The following is a 22122-nucleotide window of genomic DNA, read 5'->3' on the forward strand; positions in this document are numbered from 1 at the left end:
TATATGCACCATCCCACAGACATGGTAGTACATACCACAGCCTTTGGTAAACCAGTCGTGGTGCACTGGCTGGAATGAGAAATAGTCCAATGGGCCCACTGATGGGGATCGATCCCAGACTGACCGTGCATCGAGCAAGTGCTCTGTTAGTCGGAAACATCAAACAAAGGCTGCAAACTTGGGACAGTCCCTTCAGTTTTCCTATACAGCTGGTCTGATTATTTACAAATTGTCTGAATGTAATTTAATATAATTTATTAAAGATGTTATTAAAAGTAGTAGACTTGTACTTGTATTACAGGTTATGTATATTTCATTTTCATTTTTGCACAGATGATCAACAGAGTAGAACATATTCACAACAAAAATTTCATTCATCGAGACATCAAACCTGACAACTTTCTAATGGGAATTGGCAGGCATTGTAACAAGGTAGGGTTGACTTTTTAACAAACCATCATTCATGCAAAACATTATTAACTTAAAAAACAGTGTATTCTGATGGGATTTAAACCTACTGCACCAATTTCCATGGCATTTCAGTGGCGGATCCAGAAAATCCATTCATGGTGGCCCCAATCACATGAGGCAGAATGAAGGGAAATTATAACTGTCGCAAAATTTAAGGGGGATCCCCCCTCCTAGATCTGCTTCTGCATTTGATTGTCCATAATGTTAACTATACAACTCCTGGGACATCTAATAAATGAAAACCCAGTCGACCGAAGCTTGAATCGAAGTCAGTGTAATATTTTGTATTAAGCACTTGATGAATTGCAAGTGTTTTCAGGATTTTATTAATTTTACACCTGCTCTATTCAGCTGTGGTTGTGGGATCTTCCTGTCGCTCAATCAGTGCTCACCTGATGTGTTTGGGTCATATATAGGATCAAACCCCTTTGGTGGACCCATTGGGTTATTCCCATCCCAACCAGTTCCCGTCAACTGGTATATCAAATACTGTGGTATATAATGTATGTGCTGTCCTGTCTGAGAATTAAAGAACTTGTAAAAGATCCCTTGATGCTAATGGAATAATTAATGTTGTGGATTTTCTCTGTAAACTATGTGTCAGTATTATCAAATGTTTTTTCATATGATAGCCGATGATTAAAGGGACATTCCTGAGTTTGCTGCATTGTAAGATGTTTCCGACTAATAAAATAGTTCTATGATTAAACTTACATATTAAATCTATTTTCTTGTTAAGAATGTCAGTGTCTGTATATTCAATGTGTCTCTGGTCATCTTAATATTTGTAAGAAGCCTAAACTAGGTTTGACTTCAAATAATTTCTTATTTATGAAAACCTTTTTTTTTTTTTAATGAAATACAATAAAATTTAACCTAGTACAAATATTAGAATGATCAGAAAGATGTTTAATATACAGCAAATAATATTTTATGCAGAAAAATATATTTGCTATTTAATTACAATTGTTAAAAAGTCTCTGTTAGTCGATAACATCTTAAAATAAAAATTGCAGCAAACTCAGAAATGTCCCTTTAATTAATGAATGGTCTCAAATTATATCATTAAACAAGACAAAACTAAACTGGTTAAAAAGGTTATTAAATAGTAATTGGCAGTTGAAATTATAGAATGTGTGTATGGGTTTATTCCATGGAATTCTTGTTTGTAATTTATTATTTTTCATTGTCCATTATTATTATTATTTAATTTGCATATACACAAATGTATATGATTGTGTAGGGTTGTATGTTATAGGTATTTATATAAAATATGTAAATGATTTTTTTTCTAAATTTATTATTTACACATCTATTTTAGGTTTTCATCATAGACTTTGGATTAGCAAAAAAATACCGTGACAATCGTACAAGGCAGCATGTACCCTACAGAGAGGGTAAAAACCTGACAGGCACTGCCAGGTATGCCAGTATCAATGCACACCTCGGCATCGAGCAGAGTCGCAGAGATGACATGGAGTCGCTCGGTTATGTCCTCATGTATTTCAACAGAGGTTCTCTCCCTTGGCAAGGTTTACGGGTATGTCGGCATACATGTTTTATTTCTTACTGTTTGCTTTGTATTTTAAAATTAGCATAAGTTTTCTCCATTTATAATGATATGGAGCTTCTTGTGGGGAGTGTGTGTGATTATTTTGCCAATTTCACTCATTTTGCCACTCCTTATAATTTTGCGAATTATTAGGTTAGATGTACCTATCTTTATAAGACAATAATTAGAATGAGGTTTAAATCACTGTAATTTACTTAATGTTATCTCCCTTTGAAATGATTATGTAGCTTCTGATTGTATTTCTTTGCCATTTTCAGTGGATTGCATATTACTGTATATATTTTACCAGGTTATCTCCCTTTGGTTATTTGGATGTTCTTTTCATTTTTTTTTAGTTAATTCTCCAGGGGCGTTGCCAGCTTTTCAGAAGGGGGTGGGGGGGGGTTCAAAAATAATTTGAGACTGCAAAGCAGCTGAAGTTGCCAGGGAAAACATTTTTGTACAGGGGTTCTAGATTATGGTAGCCCCACTTACATGGCTAGTGATATTCAGTGTTGGGCTAGTAAATAACTGTCTATTTTGTAAATATGAACATCCTGTCGTCCCCACCCCAACCCAATATTAGTTTCTTTAATCTCCATCTCCCTCTTTAGGTGACATATCCGATTATTAAAAGTAAAGTAGGGCTAGTGAATTTTTAATTGTGGCTAGTAAATTTGTAAAATCACCGATCCCATGGCTAGTGGATTTTATAAAAATTCTAGAAGCCCTGTCATATTTCTAGCAACCAAATGCTGCATTCTAGTGTATTTTGGAAGGCAATTTAAAGTTTATTTGCTAAGGTATTTTAGGCAATTTATTCATCATACAGATGAGTATTTGACATGAAAATCATAAATTATATCCACTGTAAAAGTAGATCTACGAAGCACATGCATGTTATGTTAAATTTCTCAGACAAATGGCAATACTCATGGTCCTATACAATGGCCCATTGATACACCAATAATTCCAACTCCAAAATGTTTACACAATTCTGGGAGATTACCTGAATACCGAAAATCATATTACAAAGCGCAGTATAAAACAGAAAAAGTCATTCAACTATTTGATGACCGAAATTGAACCTATACGAGTCTCACAAATCGAGATACAACATGTATGAGCAAAAATAATTTTCGATTTTTGCCATTTCTAGTTTTAAAAAATCATGCTGGCTCAAAATATACGAAACCCCCTGAACACACACACACACACACACACACCCCCCCGACGATGCCCTTGTTTTCTGAGGTTAGTCTTTGTAAAAATTATATGTTATCTCGACCTACTTAACAAAGAATACGTGCACATGTATGTATGCTCTGTTTTTGTTGCATCATTTGTGATTTGCTGCCAAGAAAGTTTGGTTTTAAATTGTTCATGGCATGGTAATTATGTAGGTAAATAATAAGCAGTTCCCACATGAAAGTTCAAGCACATTTGTTTCAGTCATATATATTTATGTACATGTTTCTACAAAAAAAAAAGAAGAGGTAAATATATGGAGCCTTTAAGGAATTAAAGCTTGACGGAGACTGCTTCTATTTTAGGCACCAAATAGCAAAATTAGGAGCCATTTTTATATACTGATAGAGTGTGTATATCTATGTATCAATGAATGTATGTATGGTGTATGTATGTATGTATATATATATATATGTATGTATGTATGTACATATGTATGTTCGTGTATTATATGTGTATCTGTTTGTGTTTGTGTTTGCGTATGTGAGTGTGTGTAAACCATTGGTGCAAATATTAAAGAACTTTGAAAAACATGAAGTGTATCACAGAAACAATTGTGCAGTTTATATATGTACTTGCTGACTTTATAGTACATATATTCATAAGCGTACAGGATAGGGGTGGGGCAACTGCTGTCCCCTAGTGCTGGAACTAAACTCAAATTCAATTTTGTGCAAAAACATAATTGTTGAATCCCCTACCGATACCACATATATGTGCATGTATCTTGTTAATCTGTATTTTTTAAAAAGTAAAATGTAGGTTTCTTATGAGCTGGATTTATGCAATTTAGCTTATTCATATTTTCAGGCAGCAACGAAGAAACAGAAATATGAAAAAATCAGTGAAAAGAAAATGTCAACACCAGTTGAAGTACTGTGTAAGGTATGTGCCATTCAAGTGGCTGAGATAATATAATTTAAACATAGATGTACATGTATATTGAGAATTTATTAAAGGGACTGTCCTGAGTTTGCTGTCATTGTCAACTAACAGTCTTCTTTACAAACTAAAATTGCATATTAAGTACATTTTCTTGTATTGATGATCAATGTCTGTATAATTAATGTGTTTCTGGTTATCATAATGTCCTAATGTTTGTAGTAGCTAAAACATCATTTTACCTGCTAATATGTATATATTGGCTTCAGGAAGAATTCAGATGATCAAAAACACCTTGTATATATATATATATATATATTTATTCTATAACTTTCCCATGATATCCATGTCATAAACCCATGTGATAATTTACTTTATTAACCCGGTTAATAATGGTATGCAAATTTGCAAGGTCTCTAGGTAATGTGTTGCTGTGAATGGGTCATTTTCTTACAAGCCAACAAGACCTGTGTACATGAGCGTAACGTTTTCGAAGATTTGTTTAAAATGCATGACGTCAAACTAATTTGTGCTAATCGTGATGACGTCATATTACCGATGGCTGCGACTTTAGTACTGTGATTTACTAAAAATTTAATTAAAATGTTATTTTAGAAGTGTTATAGGATAAATAGAATTCGCTACTCGTGTTTTTTAATATGTAAAATATCAACCTCGTCTAGTTAATCGGTATTTGTCTCGGCAGAGCCTCGGCAAATACTGATTAACATAGACTCGGTTGATATTTTTCATATTAAAAAATACTCGTGATGAATCCTCTATATATATATATATATATATATATATATATATATATATATATATATATATATATATATATATATATATATATATATATATACATGTATATATACAAACTCTAGCTGTTATAATTCTAAACAAGAAAATGTCAGTCTGAAAAATGTTAAATATAACAGCAAATTCAGGACAGTCTCTTTAATGTAATAATAATGTTTAATAAGAAGATAATTTCAACTTTTGGTGTTTTTATTGTCAAAAATATAATTACACCAGTTGAGTTTTGCCATTTATGGGTGTTCTAGAACTAATAATGTGGGAAGGGTGGGAAGCAATTTCTTTATATATCTAGTGCCTCTCTTAAAACATTTTTTAAAATTAAAAGCATATACATAGAGATGCAACATATTAATGAGACATTATATAATTATTGTAAATGTGCCTCCTGCCTGCCTCTTTTTAGCAATTTTGATAGAGCACTTAGAATTTTGTCTAAAACAAGGTTCTAGAAGTTAGTTCTTAAAGCATTATTATTTTGTTTTCTATCATAAATAAAAGACTCAGTAATGCATGAAACTGTAATTAGAGGTAGCATTTAGTGCCGGGGGCGGGATTTAGCCCAGTTGGTTGAGGTGCTTGCGTCGCAGGATCGAACCACCTTGGTGGATTCATTCAACTGATTGGGTTTTTTCTTGTTCCATCCAGTGGACCACAACTGGCAAAGGCCGTGGTATGTGCTTTCCTTTCTGTGGGAAAGTGCATATAGAATATCCCTGGCTGCATTAGGAAAAATGTAGCGGGTTTCCTCTGATGACTACGAGTCATAATTACCAAATGTTTGACATCCAATAACCGATGATTAATTAATCAATGTGCTCTAGTAATGTCATTAAACAAAATAAACAAACTTCATTTAGTACTGATTATTTTTATTTACAGTATACTGAAACTGTATTAAAAGGTTTCCAAAAAAAAGGAAAAGGAAAAAAGGTGTATGTTTTTGTCGGCATCGGCTATTGTCTTATTGCTGAAGGGAGATAACTGATGATAGTCTTATTCAACTTACCGTACTAGCACAACAACAATGCTATACGACCCTGAGTTATAACCTCCACTGCAGAATTATCTCCCCTTGCCGGATGTATAACCTACACCCGCGCATGGGTAGACCGTATATCCTCGTTTTTTGATTCTGCAGTCCTCCATTGCAGTCGTGTTCGAGTTCTGTAGTAAAATTTTTGTCAAATTGTTAAATTGTTTATTAATTTGTAATTTTGTTTTACTCTGTCATACTAGGTCTTTTGGGTAATTTACACAGGGGGTTAATGTCTGACATGGCTTCCTCGGGCTCCAACTGGTTGGTTGTGTGTGCCGAGGGGGGTTGTCTTAAACGACTGCCCCAGTTTGATCAGCATTTGTTATGTGGTTCTTGTTGTTTTGAACGCCAGTGTCATATCTGTGTAAATTGGTCCCCCTCCACGTGGGGGAAGGCTAAGAAGCTGTCAAAAGATGCCGAGTGAAAGGATGATTAGACGTGAACGAGACGGGCGGAGCACAGTGGCAACCTCCGGGGTCATGCTCCATACCGATTTGCCGGCGGTCGGGAAGTCGGTGTCCAGTTCAAAGAGCTCGCGGACAAGTGGTAGGTGCAAGGGCGCCTCCTCGTTATCCACAGGATTATTGGTCCTTCTGTGGAGGAGTCGATTAGCTCTAGAATGAAGTCCGCTTCGCGGCACCGGTTGTCTCACCAGATTTCTGGTGCAGGGTTGGTCGTGGCGTCCGAAGGCGCCGTTTCGGCCAACGCATCTTTCGGTGCTACTTCAGTGATCGAGCCACTTGGCGAAATCGCGAAGTCTTACAACGTTGTCTCGGTCACGGAGCCGGGTGGCGTTGTTTCGGGTGAGACGCCAGTGGGCGTCCCTTCTGTTGTTGGGGCGCCTGTACAGCGTCATCAACTTTTAGATCGTTCGCATGTGGCTACGTCAACTGGGTTGGCTAATCCACACATGGTACGTTGGGTTCAGAATTCGGCGCAGGATTCGTACGTGTACAAATTTCCTGACGGTCCGGTTCAACCGACACCACCAGTCCTGTTGTCTGCTTCGGCAGGGATCAGGGAAACTGCAGCTTTCTTCGGTGTGCCTGTTTATCTCTTTCACACGCCAACCAGGAGACATTACGAAGAATGCTTTGTCGAGATGGATTGCTGCAACCATCAAACTGGCATATGAGAAGGCGGGTGATCATGTTCTGCGGAATTTCTCTGTTCGACCTCATGAGATTCGGGCAATTTCTGCTTCCCTTAATTTCCATGATTCTTTGGACATTTTCAAGGTCATGCGTGCGGGATTTTGGAAAGGTCGACACACGTTTGACCGGTTTTATTTCCGTGATATGGCTGTTGGTCCGGACGGAACTCGGCAGATTCAGTCAGTCATTGCAGGGCAGCAACTCATTTCGGTGTGCAGGGCCACGAGTAGGGGGCGACCCTTATTTCGTCCGGTTGCTAGCGGCAGTCTTTCTGGGAGATAGTTCTCCACCTCCTGTTTGGAGAGTGGGGGGTGGATGGTTGACTATCTGGGGCAGTCGAGTGTCTTTTACCATTACTTGGTGTGCGGGTTTCCTCACCTTGTTAACTTGGTTTACTTTTAATTGGGGTTGTAGTTCTTCAATTTAAAAGTCACTTTGACAGTTTATACCTCGTATGATGTGGGTTGCTTTTTCACTGTATCATTACTTCAGACGAACACTACTGGTTGAATGGGTAAGTCCTCCTTGTTTTCTTACCTCCTCCCTTTAATGTTAAATTCTCGTGCTTTAACAGTGTTATATCACGTCTGTTATTTACATTGTTGTTGTGCTAGTACGGTAAGTTGAATAAGACTATTAGAAAATTTGTTTCTAATTTTCATTATTATTCATACTTACCTAGTACTAGCACAACAACCGTTACCTCCCATCCTCCCCGAGGGAGGTCTTTTTTTATTCAGTCATTCCGGACTTTGAATCGATAACGAGGATATACGGTCTACCCATGCGCGGGTGTAGGTTATACATCCCGGGAGATAATTCTGCAGTGGAGGTTATAACTCAGGGTCGTATAGCATTGTTGTTGTGCTAGTACTAGGTAAGTATGAATAATAATGAAAATTAGAAACAAATTTTCTAAATGTCTCCCATTATTGCTAATGCATTATACCTAGCATAAAATATAGGAAATAGCAATACAAACAAGTGCAGCAGAACACTAATATATGGTCATGAAAAGACAATGGTAACTGTTTTTCTGTATTCTATAATCTATATGTTTTGGGGATTTTGTATTAGTTTATGTTTTTATTTTATTAATTATTTGGTATAGAAGTTCTGCTCCATTTGAAAGTTACTAATAATGTTTCATGAACTAAAAGATGTATCAGTTATGTTCTGTAGTTACTTAATAAGTGGTTTTATAATTTCAGGGCTTCCCGGCGGAATTCAGTATGTATCTGAACTACTGTCGTGGTCTGCGGTTTGAAGAAGCACCAGACTACATGTATCTGAGGCAGTTGTTTAGAATACTGTTTCGAACACTCAATCATCAATATGACTACGTGTTTGATTGGACAACACTGAAGCAGAAAGCTACAACGGGATCATCTATTGGCAGTTCACATGGTTTGGCCACAGCAGGTATAATCAATGAAACAGAATGAATCTTAAGTACTAAATTGGTGAACAGATCTCAAAAAAGACTTTTGTTTTGTCTAATATTATGAAATGCGACTCCCAGCATATTTCTGGTATTCTGTTCCCAAAATGTCAGCCATATTTGAATATGGCACCCCCAAAAGGTAATTTACCTACGCATCCCAAACAAAAAGCATCAAGTAATGTCTGAAACGTTAAACTAATGAGCGTTATTTGACATGTTCACCAGTTACATGTAAGTACTCAAACTCAAATGTTTTAGATTGACTCATCGATTAGTATCATTTTGTAAATAATAGTAGACAATTCTGGATAAATAGCATTATGATTTAAGTGCATGATTTAAAATAATTTGTTATGGTAATGTATATGTAGGTAAAAATTGTTTAGAATTCTGCAAGTTATAAAATAATGAATAAATGGTTATTTATATTGTTGATATAGTCATATACTGAAACATGAAATCACTCATATCACATCATTTATTCAACCAAAACCGGCGTTATAGTTAGGCCATCAGTCTACAGGCTTGTAGGTACTGGGTTCGGATCCCAGTCGAGGAATGGGATTTTTAATCCAGATACTGACTCCAAACCCTGAGTGAGTGCTCCGCAAGGCTCAATGGGTAGGTGTAAACCACTTGCACCGACCAGTGATCCATAACTGGTTCAACAAAGGCCATGGTTTGTGCTATCCTGCCTGTGGGAAGCGCAAATAAAAAATCCCTTGCTGCCTGTCGTAAAAGAGTAGCCTATATGGCGACAGCAGGTTTCCTCTAAAAAAACAGTGTCAGAATGACCATATGTTTGATGTCCAATAGCCGATGATAAGATAAAAAACCAATGTGCTCTAGTGGCGTCGTTAAATAAAACAAACTTTACTTTACTTTTTTTATTCAACCAAAATGATTTGACTTTTCATTATGAAAGTTTTGGAAAGTTTTTGAGATGCATGTTCAATATGTAGTTTGATAGTACAATCTGTTTCAACTGTAGCAATGTATTCTCCATTATAACCGATCACAAAGGTATTTGTAATGATAATTAATATCCCAAGTGTTTTTATTATTATCTTCTTCTTTTTTCAGGTAGATAAAAAAGCATGGTGATCAGTCTTAAACATTCTAGCTGCCTGAAAAAAGAACAAAACCATTTTTACTTAGCTTTTTGCTAATAATTTACATTGTTACTTCTTTCTATGTGTGTACATGTATGTGTATCTGGATGGACGACTTAGTATTATCACTGTGTGCGTCTGTCGGATGGGTTTCATTTATATCTGGGAATGGTAGACCTACATGTATTGCATTTAGTCTTGAAGAGTGGTTTAAGAAAACACTATATGTTTTACATGGGTGTAGTATGCTTTACATCATTGTAAATTGTTTTACATGAATGTAATAGAAGTAGCTTTTGTGTCACTATTCTTTGACTTAGTTTAGATCTTAGATTTTGGTGTGTTGAATTGAATTTTACACTGCCCTCGATACCACTAGCAAATGATCTCAAATCCTCCCAATAAGGTTTGTTAGTGCAAGGAATGATTTTAAAATATTGACAAATTTGACTGAATTCAGGGTCAGCACAGTGTATAAAATAGTGGTATGGCTCGAGGTTGCCAGACTTCTTTCAAATTCATCTGTGAAGGACATTTTCACAGATACAACTAATATAACAAACCAAAACAAAAGAAAGAAAGTGGTACGGCCATGGCGACTCTCCTTTCAAATTCATCTGTGAAAGACATTTTCGCAGATACAACTAATGTAACCAAGAGAAAAAAGTAAAAATGATAGTGGTGCGGCCATGCCGTATCTCTTTGAAAAGTGGTAATGCCATGGCTGTACTGGACGCACCATCTGCGTCACCCCGGCATTAAAATAGTAGTTGCATAATCAGTGGTGTAGATAGAAAAGTTGGGAGTGGAAAGATGGAGTGCATGCTTTCTGCTTTAATGTGGATTTAAGTAGCCAGATATTATCATTTTATATGTTTTAAGCAGACGTAATATTAAGGAGTGTTATAAGACTACTCGTAAAATGTGCTGTGCACAGTAGGTTGCTGAATTATACAGCGCACTAATACAGAGTAAATTAGGACAAATTGACCTTATCTGAAATTCCAAATGCAGATATTATGCAAGTGTTGATTCTACACAGTCATGAAAGTGGCAGTCCTTGATAAGATGAAGTAGGAAGGATGTATCCTCTCGTAGAGTGGCTGTTTTGTAGTCGAAGCAGCAGACAGTGATCCATCGAAATATATGAAGACAAACTTGGAAAACATCCTTTGAACTGTGCAGCAAAAATGTGAACCTGATTGTGTCAATAATTGTATCTTTTGGATTCATTCTGAACTGAGAAGACATTCTTGACCGAAATTACAAAGCTTGTTTTTTTGTCTTAAACACATGTAAATATATACATTCACAATGCTTAAACACCTGCGTTTTTAGAAAAAACATTCTTCGTAAATTTATGTTACTACATACATGTACATTCACAATGCTTAAATATCTGCGTTTTAAGAAAAAAAACAGACTTCGTAAATGTGCTCCTTTACGTTTTGTTCTACATGTACATGTATATACAAGAAACGGAAGGTGATACCAGAGTGATCGCTTGGCAATACATTTTAAAAATAAAATGTATTGGAATCTTCATGTGATTGCTCACCAAGAATCATTTCAGGAGAGTGATCTTCAGTTCACCTTGATTTTACTCATGGTGAAGACTGTGATCTGCTGGTTTGTTTCCAATTCCAGCCAGTGCCCAAGGACTTTTGTATCACACACAAAGCTCTTTGTATGAGCTACTCTCTACTGGCTTTCATGGTATAGTGGTTAAGCCATTAAAGATGTTTCTTTATTCTTTTCAAGAACCTATCTGCTAAAAAGTATTCTGTTCTAGTACCCATAGGCGTATAAATATAATGTTCTGTATGATCAAGATTAGGAGGGGGAGAAAAGTGCAACATTGATGATGAAAGGACCATTGAAGGTTGCATTAAACCATGATGGTGGGTCTGTTAGACCCGGCCTTGGTGGCACAGTGGTTAAGCCATCAGACTACAGGCTGGTAGGTACAGGGTTCGCAGCCCGGTTCCGGCTCCAACCCAGAGCGAGTTCTTAAGGGCTCAGTGGGTAGGTGTAAGGCCACTATACCCCCATCTCTCTCACTAACCACTAATCACTAACCACTAACCCGCTGCCCTGGACAGACAACCCAGATAGCTGAGGTGTGTGCCCAGAACAGCGTGCTTGAATCTTAATTGGATGTAAGCACGGAAATAAGTTGAAATGGATCTGTTAGTTAAGTTCGAATTGTTATTTACTAAATATATGTCTAGTTCAGATATAATCTAATTCGAGTTGAATATCTTTACAAGAATAGAAACATATTTATCCAGACTGATGACTTAGACCATGAAAGTTTCATTTAGTTATATCTCGTTAGATTACATGTAGGTTCTTGGATGGGATAATGAAACCTCTCTATTGGCTTGAAGACTGGAAGGCATTGGTTTTGCATCCCAGAGAGTTTCATCCTAGTGAGTTGTAATGATGTACTAGTAATGGAAAGGCAGGGCCCGACCTTATTGGTAGCCCATGGTGTTTTGGCTAATATATATATATATATAACCATGTTTAAATGAAAAAAGAAATGATTTTGCTTTCTCTCTCTCTCTTTTTTTATAAATTTATATAAATTAATGGGGCTACCAATTTTTTTACTGATGGCTTCCAGATTTCATAACTTGGTAGCAGGGCTACCACTAAAAACGTTACAGTTGAGACCTGGAAGGTGTAAGATCACTACCCCTGTTTATCTCTCACAGACCTCAAACTACCAACCATTGACTCTTGTCCAGAACTGACAGCTGGAAAAGCTGAAGCATATGCCCAGGACATGCTACTGAACCTTGATGGTAATAAATGGACATTCTGCACATACTAAAATAATGTGACGTAATAATGTTTTTCAAATCATATCATACTGATAAAGACCTCCAAGAGAGTGGAATAGAATCTGAAGGAAGGAAGGAAATGTTTCATTTAACAACACACTTCACAAAATTTTATTTACGGTTATATGGCGTCAGACATCTGGTTAAGGACCACACATATATTGAGAGAGGAAACCCGCTGTCGCCACTTCATGGGCTACTCTTTTTGATTAGCAGCAAGGGATCTTGTTATATGCACCATCCCACAGACAGGATAGCACATACCGCAGCCTTTGATGTACCAGTCGTGATGCACTGCATGGAGCGAGAAATAGCTCAATGGCCCACTGACGGGGATCGATCCCAGACCTACCGCGCATCAAGCGAGCGCTTTACCACTGGGCTACGTTCTGCCCTGTGAATAGGATTCGATTACAAATCGGATTCTAATCAGTTTATGCTCAAAGATTTGGACATTGTTTATTTTGTGATTTTGTTTGTGTGAAGAAACAAGTTAGACTTGACGAATGTGTTCTGAACTTTACTAAGATGTGATTCCTAATGGGACAAAATGTCTGTTAGTTTTTTGATAAGATTTTGAATTTATGTAACGACGACAGCAATTTTATGGCATTTGTTTTGAGCGCTTGGTATGATTGGAATGATTTATGAAACATGTCTAAACTAGTGGGAACATGTGACATTTTTGATGGTGTATTATTTTTTTTACACACACTGACATATGTATGGTTCGTTTGTTAGAATTGATTTTTTTTTATTGTTTGCACAACAGAACAAAAGGTTTATGGAGTTTGATATACTAGTATATATATATATATATATATTTATATATATATATATATATATATACAACTGTTGATTACATTATTTGCAAAATATATGTAGAATCATACTTTCTATCTTTCCAAAAATATTTAGTACACACATAGAAACAGCATTCACATATTTAGATCTTCTTATTGTATGTATTCATTCTTTTTGTCTAATTTATGTACATATATTTGACAGATCTGTTGACAAGCTCATGGCAGAAACCCTTAAACAATTTGAACTACAATTACATATGATAACAGAATGTACTAATGATGTTATCTGCCTCTCTACTGCAGTGAAATACATTATCAAGCTTTTTTCTGTTTTTTTTTTTACTTTTGACTGCAGCTTGCCATCTTCTGGTTTTGTCACGTAGCTGTATTCAGTCATCAAGACAATTATTATAACTATTACATGCATGTGTGTGACATGGATGTACACACACGCATAACTTAAACATAGTTAAAATATCTTTGATAGGTAATGATTTTGTGTACAAAAAAAATGAAATAATGCATTTACAAAGCTAAAGAAAAAGGTGTCTTTCATATTTGTAGCTAAAATCGTGTATCTATAATTGTGAAAAAATGTCTGTCACCTGTAAGAAACAAAATAGTAATACATTTATTACAAATAATGTTTATAGGGATATTCTTAGTTTGTAGTTATTATAACGTATTTCTTTTGTTTTTCTAGCTTTTTAAAAAATGACAAGATACTGACATGTTTGTTTAGAATATTAATCTGTATATTTAATGACTAATTGGCCATTCTCATGTTTACAATACAGTATAGTATTTCAATATGAATTTTTACTTGAAAAGCTTTTGTGACTTGACAGTAATTTAATGCACTGTGTTAATGACTACAATGTCTAGATAATCCCTCAAGTAAATTTATCGAACAGTGAGTATGAGTGAACGTCATGAAGCTTGCGACTTGTATTGAAACTGTATACAGTCTTATATATATATATATATATATATATATATATATATATATATATATATATATATATATATATATATATATATATATATATATATAAATCGGCCGCTTCCAAAGCTGTTGTTTCTTTTTCGTCAATTCATGTATATTATGATGGTTTAGATTTTGTTGAATTTTTATCTCTTTACTTACACATTTACATGTTTTTTTATTGTATTTTTGCTTGTAAATACATTTGTACAGCTCAAGATGCTAATTTCGTCTTTGTTATTTTTCACGATGACTTGTTTAGATTATGTAGAAAACCATTCTACATCTGTCCATGTTAGTGAAAGGGTTAAGAGGGACAACTCAGTTTACAAAAACCTCCTGAATTTGCAGCCATATCGGATAGGGATGATGGGCATCATATTGTAGTGCTTGAATTGGTCACGAACATGTCAATTTAAAGTTTGTTAGTTTTGTTTATCAGTACCACTGGAGCACATCGAATTGATTAATTAACCATTGGCTATTAGATGCCGACAATTTTGCTTTTTTTGACACGTATCAACATTTGTCAATCAGCACCGAGGGATCTTTGCAGATACATGTAAGTCTCTCTCTCTCTCTCTCTCTCTCTCTCTCTCTCTCTCTCTCTCTCTCTGTCTCTGTCTCTGTCTCTGTCTCTGTCTGTCTCTGTCTTTGTCTCTGTTTGTCTCCGTCTCCGTCCCTCCCTTCTCCCAAGGCTGTAAGTAAGTGATAAGGCAGAACTGATATTTGGCCCAATTTTTAATTTTGAAAAATAAAAAAAGAAATTATAAAATGTTGCCCAAATAAAACAAACATGCTCGGGCAATAACCAGCGTTTGTCATGATGGATTTTATTTGTAGAATGTTACATTTATTTTGTGACCTCCGCCTCCAAAACCATAATCGTAATAGTAACGTAAACGTAAACCCTTAACAAAACTGTCGAATATTAGATTAATAGAAGCTATTAATTTTTGTGGATAATCTGGGGGACATGGAGGGGGAGAGGGGAAAGGGATTATATGGAATAAAGAGTAGATTGTGTTTGTGGAACATTTTTAGGGCTGGACGGATGATCATGAGCGGGAGTGAGGTAGGTGGCGGGTGGATCTTGGATAAAGGGTAGATTCTAATACTAAGTGGAAATGTGGAATTTCGTACTCAAAAACAAAGAAAAGAATTAACCCATGAACCTAGAACTGACATAAAAGAGCTACCAAAGGAGTCGATCCAGTTCAGCTAAATTTTTTAAATACAAAAAAAAAAGAAGAAAGAAATATTTTATTTAACGACGCACTCAACACATTTTATTTACGGTTATATGGTGCCAGACATATGGTTAAGGACCACAGATATTGAGAGAGGAATCCCGCTGTCGCCACTTCATCGGCTACTCTTTTTCGATTAGCAGTAAGTGATCTTTTATATGCACCATCCCATAGACAGGGTAGTACATACCACGGTCTTTGATATGCCAGTCGTGGTGCACTGGCTGGAATGAGAAATAGTCCAATGGGCCCACCAACGGGGATCGATCCCACACCGACGGCGCATCGAGCGAGTTTAAATACAAAGTCCTACATACATGTGACTTGAAAATAATACATTGCAAAAATATGTTTTGGTTATTATTATTCATATTTGCGCCTGTAATTGTAACAAATTATTTGACTGGATCACATATAGTTGTTCATTGTAAGAACTCATTTCATTTCATCCTACAATTCGGTACATGGCTGTGGTTGTTGTATCGTGTACGCCTAAACATACATCTGCAATTTTTCTGTATTGGATTTTATTTGTTGAATACAGGAAATGTTTTTGTTTTTGTGTTTAATCTGTAGTATAAATATATTATTTTGTTTATATAGGTTTAGTTTATTTTGATCATGGTTTCGAGATCGATTAGAATGTTACAAGATTTGAAGAACAGAATCTCGAAAACTAAACCAAACTTATAATAATAAAATATTACATACAATAGCTTTCGTTTATGATACATCTGTATACAGAATGTTATGACCGTGTTTCACTTTGTTGTCATACTGAACAAAAGAAAATAGAGTAGACATAAAAATAAAAACACGTATCGTGGAATGAAGTCTTATTACATAGAGCAATGCAAATTACGTTTGTGATGCTATGCTTCTTGAATATAAAACTACATTGCCAAAACGGTTATTCTTTATCCTTAGCACATGTATTTCTATATATATATAAAATAATACATGAGTGGCCGTTAATAGATGCCATTTATCTCACAACGAGTTGTTTTAAAATATATCTAATGAGCGAAAGCGAGTTTGATACGTTTTTAAACAACGGGTTGTGAGATAATGATATCTAACGGACGCGAATGTATTATTTTATTTCTTACATATCCTTAAAAAACAAAACAGGTTTTAAGCAAATTTTAACATCTATTTCGACAAAAAGTTATTTACAGCCGTTGCACTTGCAGCTAACTTAATGCGTCACAGAGCCATGATTGTCAGGTTAACTATACGTCACAATTTAATCGATTTCCATCGGTGCTTGTGCCCGGATGGATATCTGTCCAGTGCTGGGATGTTTTATGGTTAACGTTCACCCACGTCTCATCTTGATATACTATTAAATACCCCTGTTCTCGTAAACTGGATACTACATAGAGGGAGATAGGAGAGTCTCCTGGTTGATATATTTGCGTCCTCAAAAATCACTTTCCCAGTTGTAGAAATATGTTGATATTTAAAATCGAGGTCGTGAAGTGTTCTACGTAATGTTGACAACGATATGTTGATTCCGCATTGATTCCCTCAAAGCCAAATTAATCTTATGTAATGTAGGTAATTCGCACTCTCTATAAAATCGGTAACTCGTCGTCTAATAACACCTTTATCAAACAAATCGATGAGTTTTCGGTCAGGTTCTTTAACAATGCATTCTATGATGCAGAATTTATTGTTAAAGAACCTGACAGAAAACTCATCGATCTAGCACCGCCAACCACCTAAGGTGGACGCTACTCATCGAGTTACTAAACTCTGTTTGATGACTGGGAAGGGAAAACGACTTATTATCTGTCATGCTGGCTGTGATAAATATGGACTGATAGATGGTTGCGACTTGGTATTTGAAGCTAAAAAAAAAAAAAACAGACGGAGACTACCATGATGAGATGAAGCATGGACATTTTATTAAATGGTTTGAAGAACAACTTATGCCTTCTTAGCCAGATTCTTCTGTCATCGTCATGGATAATGTCCTACACTTAATGTCAAGAAGGACGACACACAGTCGTGCCTACGAACCAAGAAAATACCTTTTGAGAATAGCATGACAAAACCTCTTCTTTATCATCTTGTGACAAGTACCATGTGCACCGCGGTTTGTTACTGGTGGTATTGTCGAACGTCGTGGACACTTATGCCTAAGACTGTCGCCAAGATATTCGGAATGAAATCCAATAGAACTGATTTGGAGTCAAGTAAAAGAGCACATAGCTCGACATAATGATGGTAAAATGACCACGGTAAGGAAATAACTAGCACTTGGTTTGAACTCTGTCACACCTACAAACTTCTCTGATGCCGTTAAATATGTAATACAGATCGAAGAAGATTTCAGAAAGCAAAATAGTTTCATAAGAAATAAAACACCACCTGTGATAGTCTCCCAGAAATCTCCAGTCACACTGTCAAGGATCAGGACCCATATTCACTAAACAGTGTAAATTTACGTCTACGACTAGCACTTACGTGTGCCGTAGATTTACGTTTACGTGCAAGAAGCACCTTATTCTCAAAGATGGTCGTAAATGTAAACGTAACTTAGTTGGACGTAAATCTACGATTTAACATTCTCACTGGAGTAATTAATAAAAACACATTAGAAACGATGGCTACCGGGTAAATAACAAATGCGCAAAACGCAATTTTGTTTGTCGTCTGCTAACAATAACATTGCGAACAGTGAACCATGGCATTTTGGTATTGGTGGGGATCCGCGTTTTGGTACGAACTTGAGTACATTTCTTAAAAAGGAAAAGATAACTCAGGAGAAATCCCAGTCTGGAGCTCCACGCGGTAAGACGTGTTTGTTTCGCTTGTGCACACTGCACGTGCTTTCGTGTGCTCGACTTGGGGGTCCTTCATTTCGTTGTTTTTGTCAGCGAAATGAAGTTTTCTACTGGGATGTATGCGGCCATTGGAACTGATTGAAGGCTGGAACGCTTCTCGTTTCGACAGTCTGCACCACCAGGTTGGATTCTTTTTCAGCGAGATTCCTCGCCTCCACGTTTTTCTCCGTCTGACTATGTTGACTTGTTTTTTCGTGACTCGTATGACGGCCATTCTGCAGAACGCCACGGTTGTTCGCGTTTAGTCTCTACATGTCCGAGCCTGTCCTAGCAGCACTGGAAGATTGACCGCCCCACTCTAAGAAGAAATAGGAAGCGGGGTCGGCCCCTCCTACTCTTTTTCTAGACTTTACATTGTTTTATAGTGATACCATCTCGTATCCTCCGGAGTCGGGCCCGTCCGCACCACTATACCAACCCATGACGACTGGACTATACCCTAGTCTGATACTCTACTCGTTCAGACGGATCCGGCTTCTCAAGATCTGTATTTCAGCACAGCACTACACCTTCAACGTCTATCGACTGTCAATCTAGGGGTTTTCTTGACGGGATGCAACCCATCTCGTCCCTTTAAGCTGTGCACACAAACGGCCTTAACGAGGCCATTCGCGTGGACATATCGATCGGACTTTAAACGTTGAGATCTGCGTTCAAAATTTTATGTCGAAATCACTTCTTTTATGTAATATTATTAAATAGTCCGATCCTCTCTTCTTTCTCTTATTTAATTTTGGACTGTCCTTCTAAAATGCTCCAAATTATATAAATATTCGGCCGAGCAGTCAATTCTTTTTTTATTTTTGGCTTGTAACCTTTTTCTTTTTTTTCTTTAATCTATTAACTTTTTTACTAATTGCTATTTTCAAAATTCTGCCCATTTTATTATATGTACACAACTTACGTGCAGCGTTAGTTGCAACCTGAGGCACTCTTATATTTACGTCCAACTTTACACGTAACTTACGTTTTCGTTGTTTCGTGAATAGCTGTTCAGTCGTAGATTTACGTTTACGTGTAAAACTAGGCTTACGATATTTTGTGAATATGGGTCCAGGACGCCGGGTTAGCCACGTATACGATCCGGCATCATTCGTGACAATTCGTTGTGGTCCGTATTAAATCCCTGATCAATCGTAGTAGTACTTGTATGTCCGTGAAAATTCATCACGGATCGAACAACTGTAGTACATCCTTAATGATCCGTAGAAGAACGTAATAATCTGTAATAAACCGTACTTAAACCGTACTTATCCGTACTTAATCGTAGTAATCTCCGGCCTCAAGCTCCGGTCACACTGTCAAGGATCAGGACGCCGGGTTAGCCACGGATTGTAGATTGTTGTATAAAGTACATTTAGGGACAAATCAAATACATATTTTTCACGTAATATTTTGTTATGCCATTTAATAGGTCAGTGGTCTGTGGCAATAATCCTTTAATAATCCTTTGTTTATCTGTCGAAAACTGTAGTTAAACCGTGGTGCATCCGTAGAGGACCGCGGGTAGACCACTACCCGGTGTGACCGGGGCTTAACGAAGACAGTGATGAAGAAATGAGTTCGTCGAGTGATTAATTTGCTTCTCCCAACCCATCAAGCATATAACGTTCAGTGCATTTCTTAACTGTTTAACACTGAAACAATTTAGTCCCATGACATTCATTATCAGTCACTATCATACAATCTCCCCTGCGTGTGCTGTAACCTCACCGTGGTGCAGGGGTGTAACATTCTCTTTGAGAATGGCCAATACAGCACAAAATTGAAGTTTTGAGTAAGATTCAGTGTCCGTAAAATTCTGTGATATTTGTGTTTTTGCACAGTTCTTTACACTGTTTTTGTTTGTCTTGAATTTTTATATTGATGTTGATCATCCCTTTATTTATTTGCATTACCATAGTTTGACACCCAATAGCCGATGTATTTTTCGTGCTGGGGTGTCGTTAAACATTCATTCATTCATTCATTCTATCATACAATCTATCAATTGAACAAATATAAACGTGTATTACAAAACACGGACAATCAATATAAAACCATATAAAATACACCCACATACGAAACCAGAGTTGGGTGTGGGGTTGGGCAGAGGGTCATGCCTCCACCAATCGCAGGTATACAATATTCTGGCCACGTGTGTGTGCAATAAGTCACAATGAACATCACGGGATTAAGACCTCACCCAGCCCTCCTCACTAAAAGGGAACGTTGCCTTCCGATGAACAAATGCCCGTGCATTAGTAAATAATAAATATTATACATTATTCATGGACATACAACCTGACAGTCATACTTTATCAACCTATCTTATAGTTATTTTACAGTGTTTTATCCCCAATAGCACCTAAACTTATTTATTTGTGTATCAGTACATTACATTCATAAATCATGGATCACAGGATCAAATCCGCTTGGTGGGACAATTCTCTCATATTGGGCTTTTTACCGTCCCAGTCAGTGCCCCACGACTGGTATACCAAAGGCCGTGGTATGTACCGTCCTGTCTATGAATATCACTTGCTACTAATGGACAAATGTAGCGGGTTTCCTCTGACTATGTGTCACAATGACCAAATTTTTGACATTCAATAGCCGATAATTAATAAATGAATGTGATCTAGTAGTGTCGTTAAATCAAACAAACTGTTTTTCTTTCCCACACTCGCCTATACCAAGTATCACGCGGGGCACTGGTTGGGATGGCAAAAAGCCCAATATGAGATCCTGTGACCGACACACCTCAGGCGCGCGCTCTATTGACTGAGCTAGATCCCGTCCCCGACATGGTTAAGGGCAACAAAGATACTAACAGAAAACATGCTGCCTTGTAGTGCCCTGAATTGTAATATCTGCCTTGAATTTTAATAAAAACTGCCCTGAATTGTAATACTGACTTAAATTGTAATAAAACTGCCCTGAATTGTAATAAACAAGCTGACTTAAATTGTAACAAAGAATTGCCCTGATTTGTAACAACCAGAGCTGCCTTGAATTGTAACAAGAAATCGACTTCAATTGTAATAACACAAAAATGGAAAGGAATGTGTGCTTGAACGACACCATACCACATTTCTTCAATTTGAGGCTGTTGAATTTATTGTATTTAAGACAATTATTACTGCCACATAGGCTTCTCCTTTCGACTATCAGCAAATAGGTGTGTTACTCGCTCTCACAAATAGCTTATACCACAACGTTTGATATACCAGCTGTGGAACATACAATAGCGGATTGGACCATTTGAGAATAACCTCAGGTGTTTTATGGGTTATATCTAGCCTAGTCGTAGAGCGATCAATCGAGGTGTTTTGGGGTCATGTGATCGAGCCTCCTCGGTGGAGTCGTTAGATTTTTCTCGTCCCAACCAGTAACCCTGCTTGTTATGTATTAAATACTGTGCTAGTTGATATTATGTCTGTGCATATAAAGATTCTTTGCTGTTTTCCGGTAGAAATATCTAATGTAGTGGGAGCAGATTTAGCTCACTATCTAGACCAAGTGTCACAACCATATGTTAGACACCAAACAGCCGTAATTTAAATTGTGTTCAGGTGTTGTAAAACAAACAGTTCCAGAATGGCAGCTTCTCGTAATTTTAAAAGATCGAAATACATCTCATGTTGCCATATCTACACACCATGATGCTGCTGAAGTCTTCT

At 36.7% G+C, this 22122-nt stretch overlaps 1 protein-coding gene across 1 annotated transcript in view; it reads left to right on the forward strand.

The window, feature by feature from the left end:
• Positions 1-11767, forward strand: part of LOC121382961 (casein kinase I) — a 36346-nt gene extending 24579 nt beyond the window's left edge. The window contains exons 4-8 of the mRNA XM_041512653.1: positions 334-432; positions 1793-2011; positions 4082-4156; positions 8374-8584; positions 9690-11767. Of these exons, the coding sequence (XP_041368587.1) occupies positions 334-432; positions 1793-2011; positions 4082-4156; positions 8374-8584; positions 9690-9697 (612 nt within the window). The 3' untranslated portion in view covers positions 9698-11767. The remainder of the gene's footprint in view (positions 1-333; positions 433-1792; positions 2012-4081; positions 4157-8373; positions 8585-9689) is intronic.
• Positions 11768-22122: the final 10355 nt, after the last annotated feature.

This window comes from Gigantopelta aegis, chromosome 10 (assembly GCF_016097555.1).
Source record: "Gigantopelta aegis isolate Gae_Host chromosome 10, Gae_host_genome, whole genome shotgun sequence".
Lineage (NCBI taxonomy): Eukaryota > Metazoa > Mollusca > Gastropoda > Neomphalida > Peltospiridae > Gigantopelta > Gigantopelta aegis.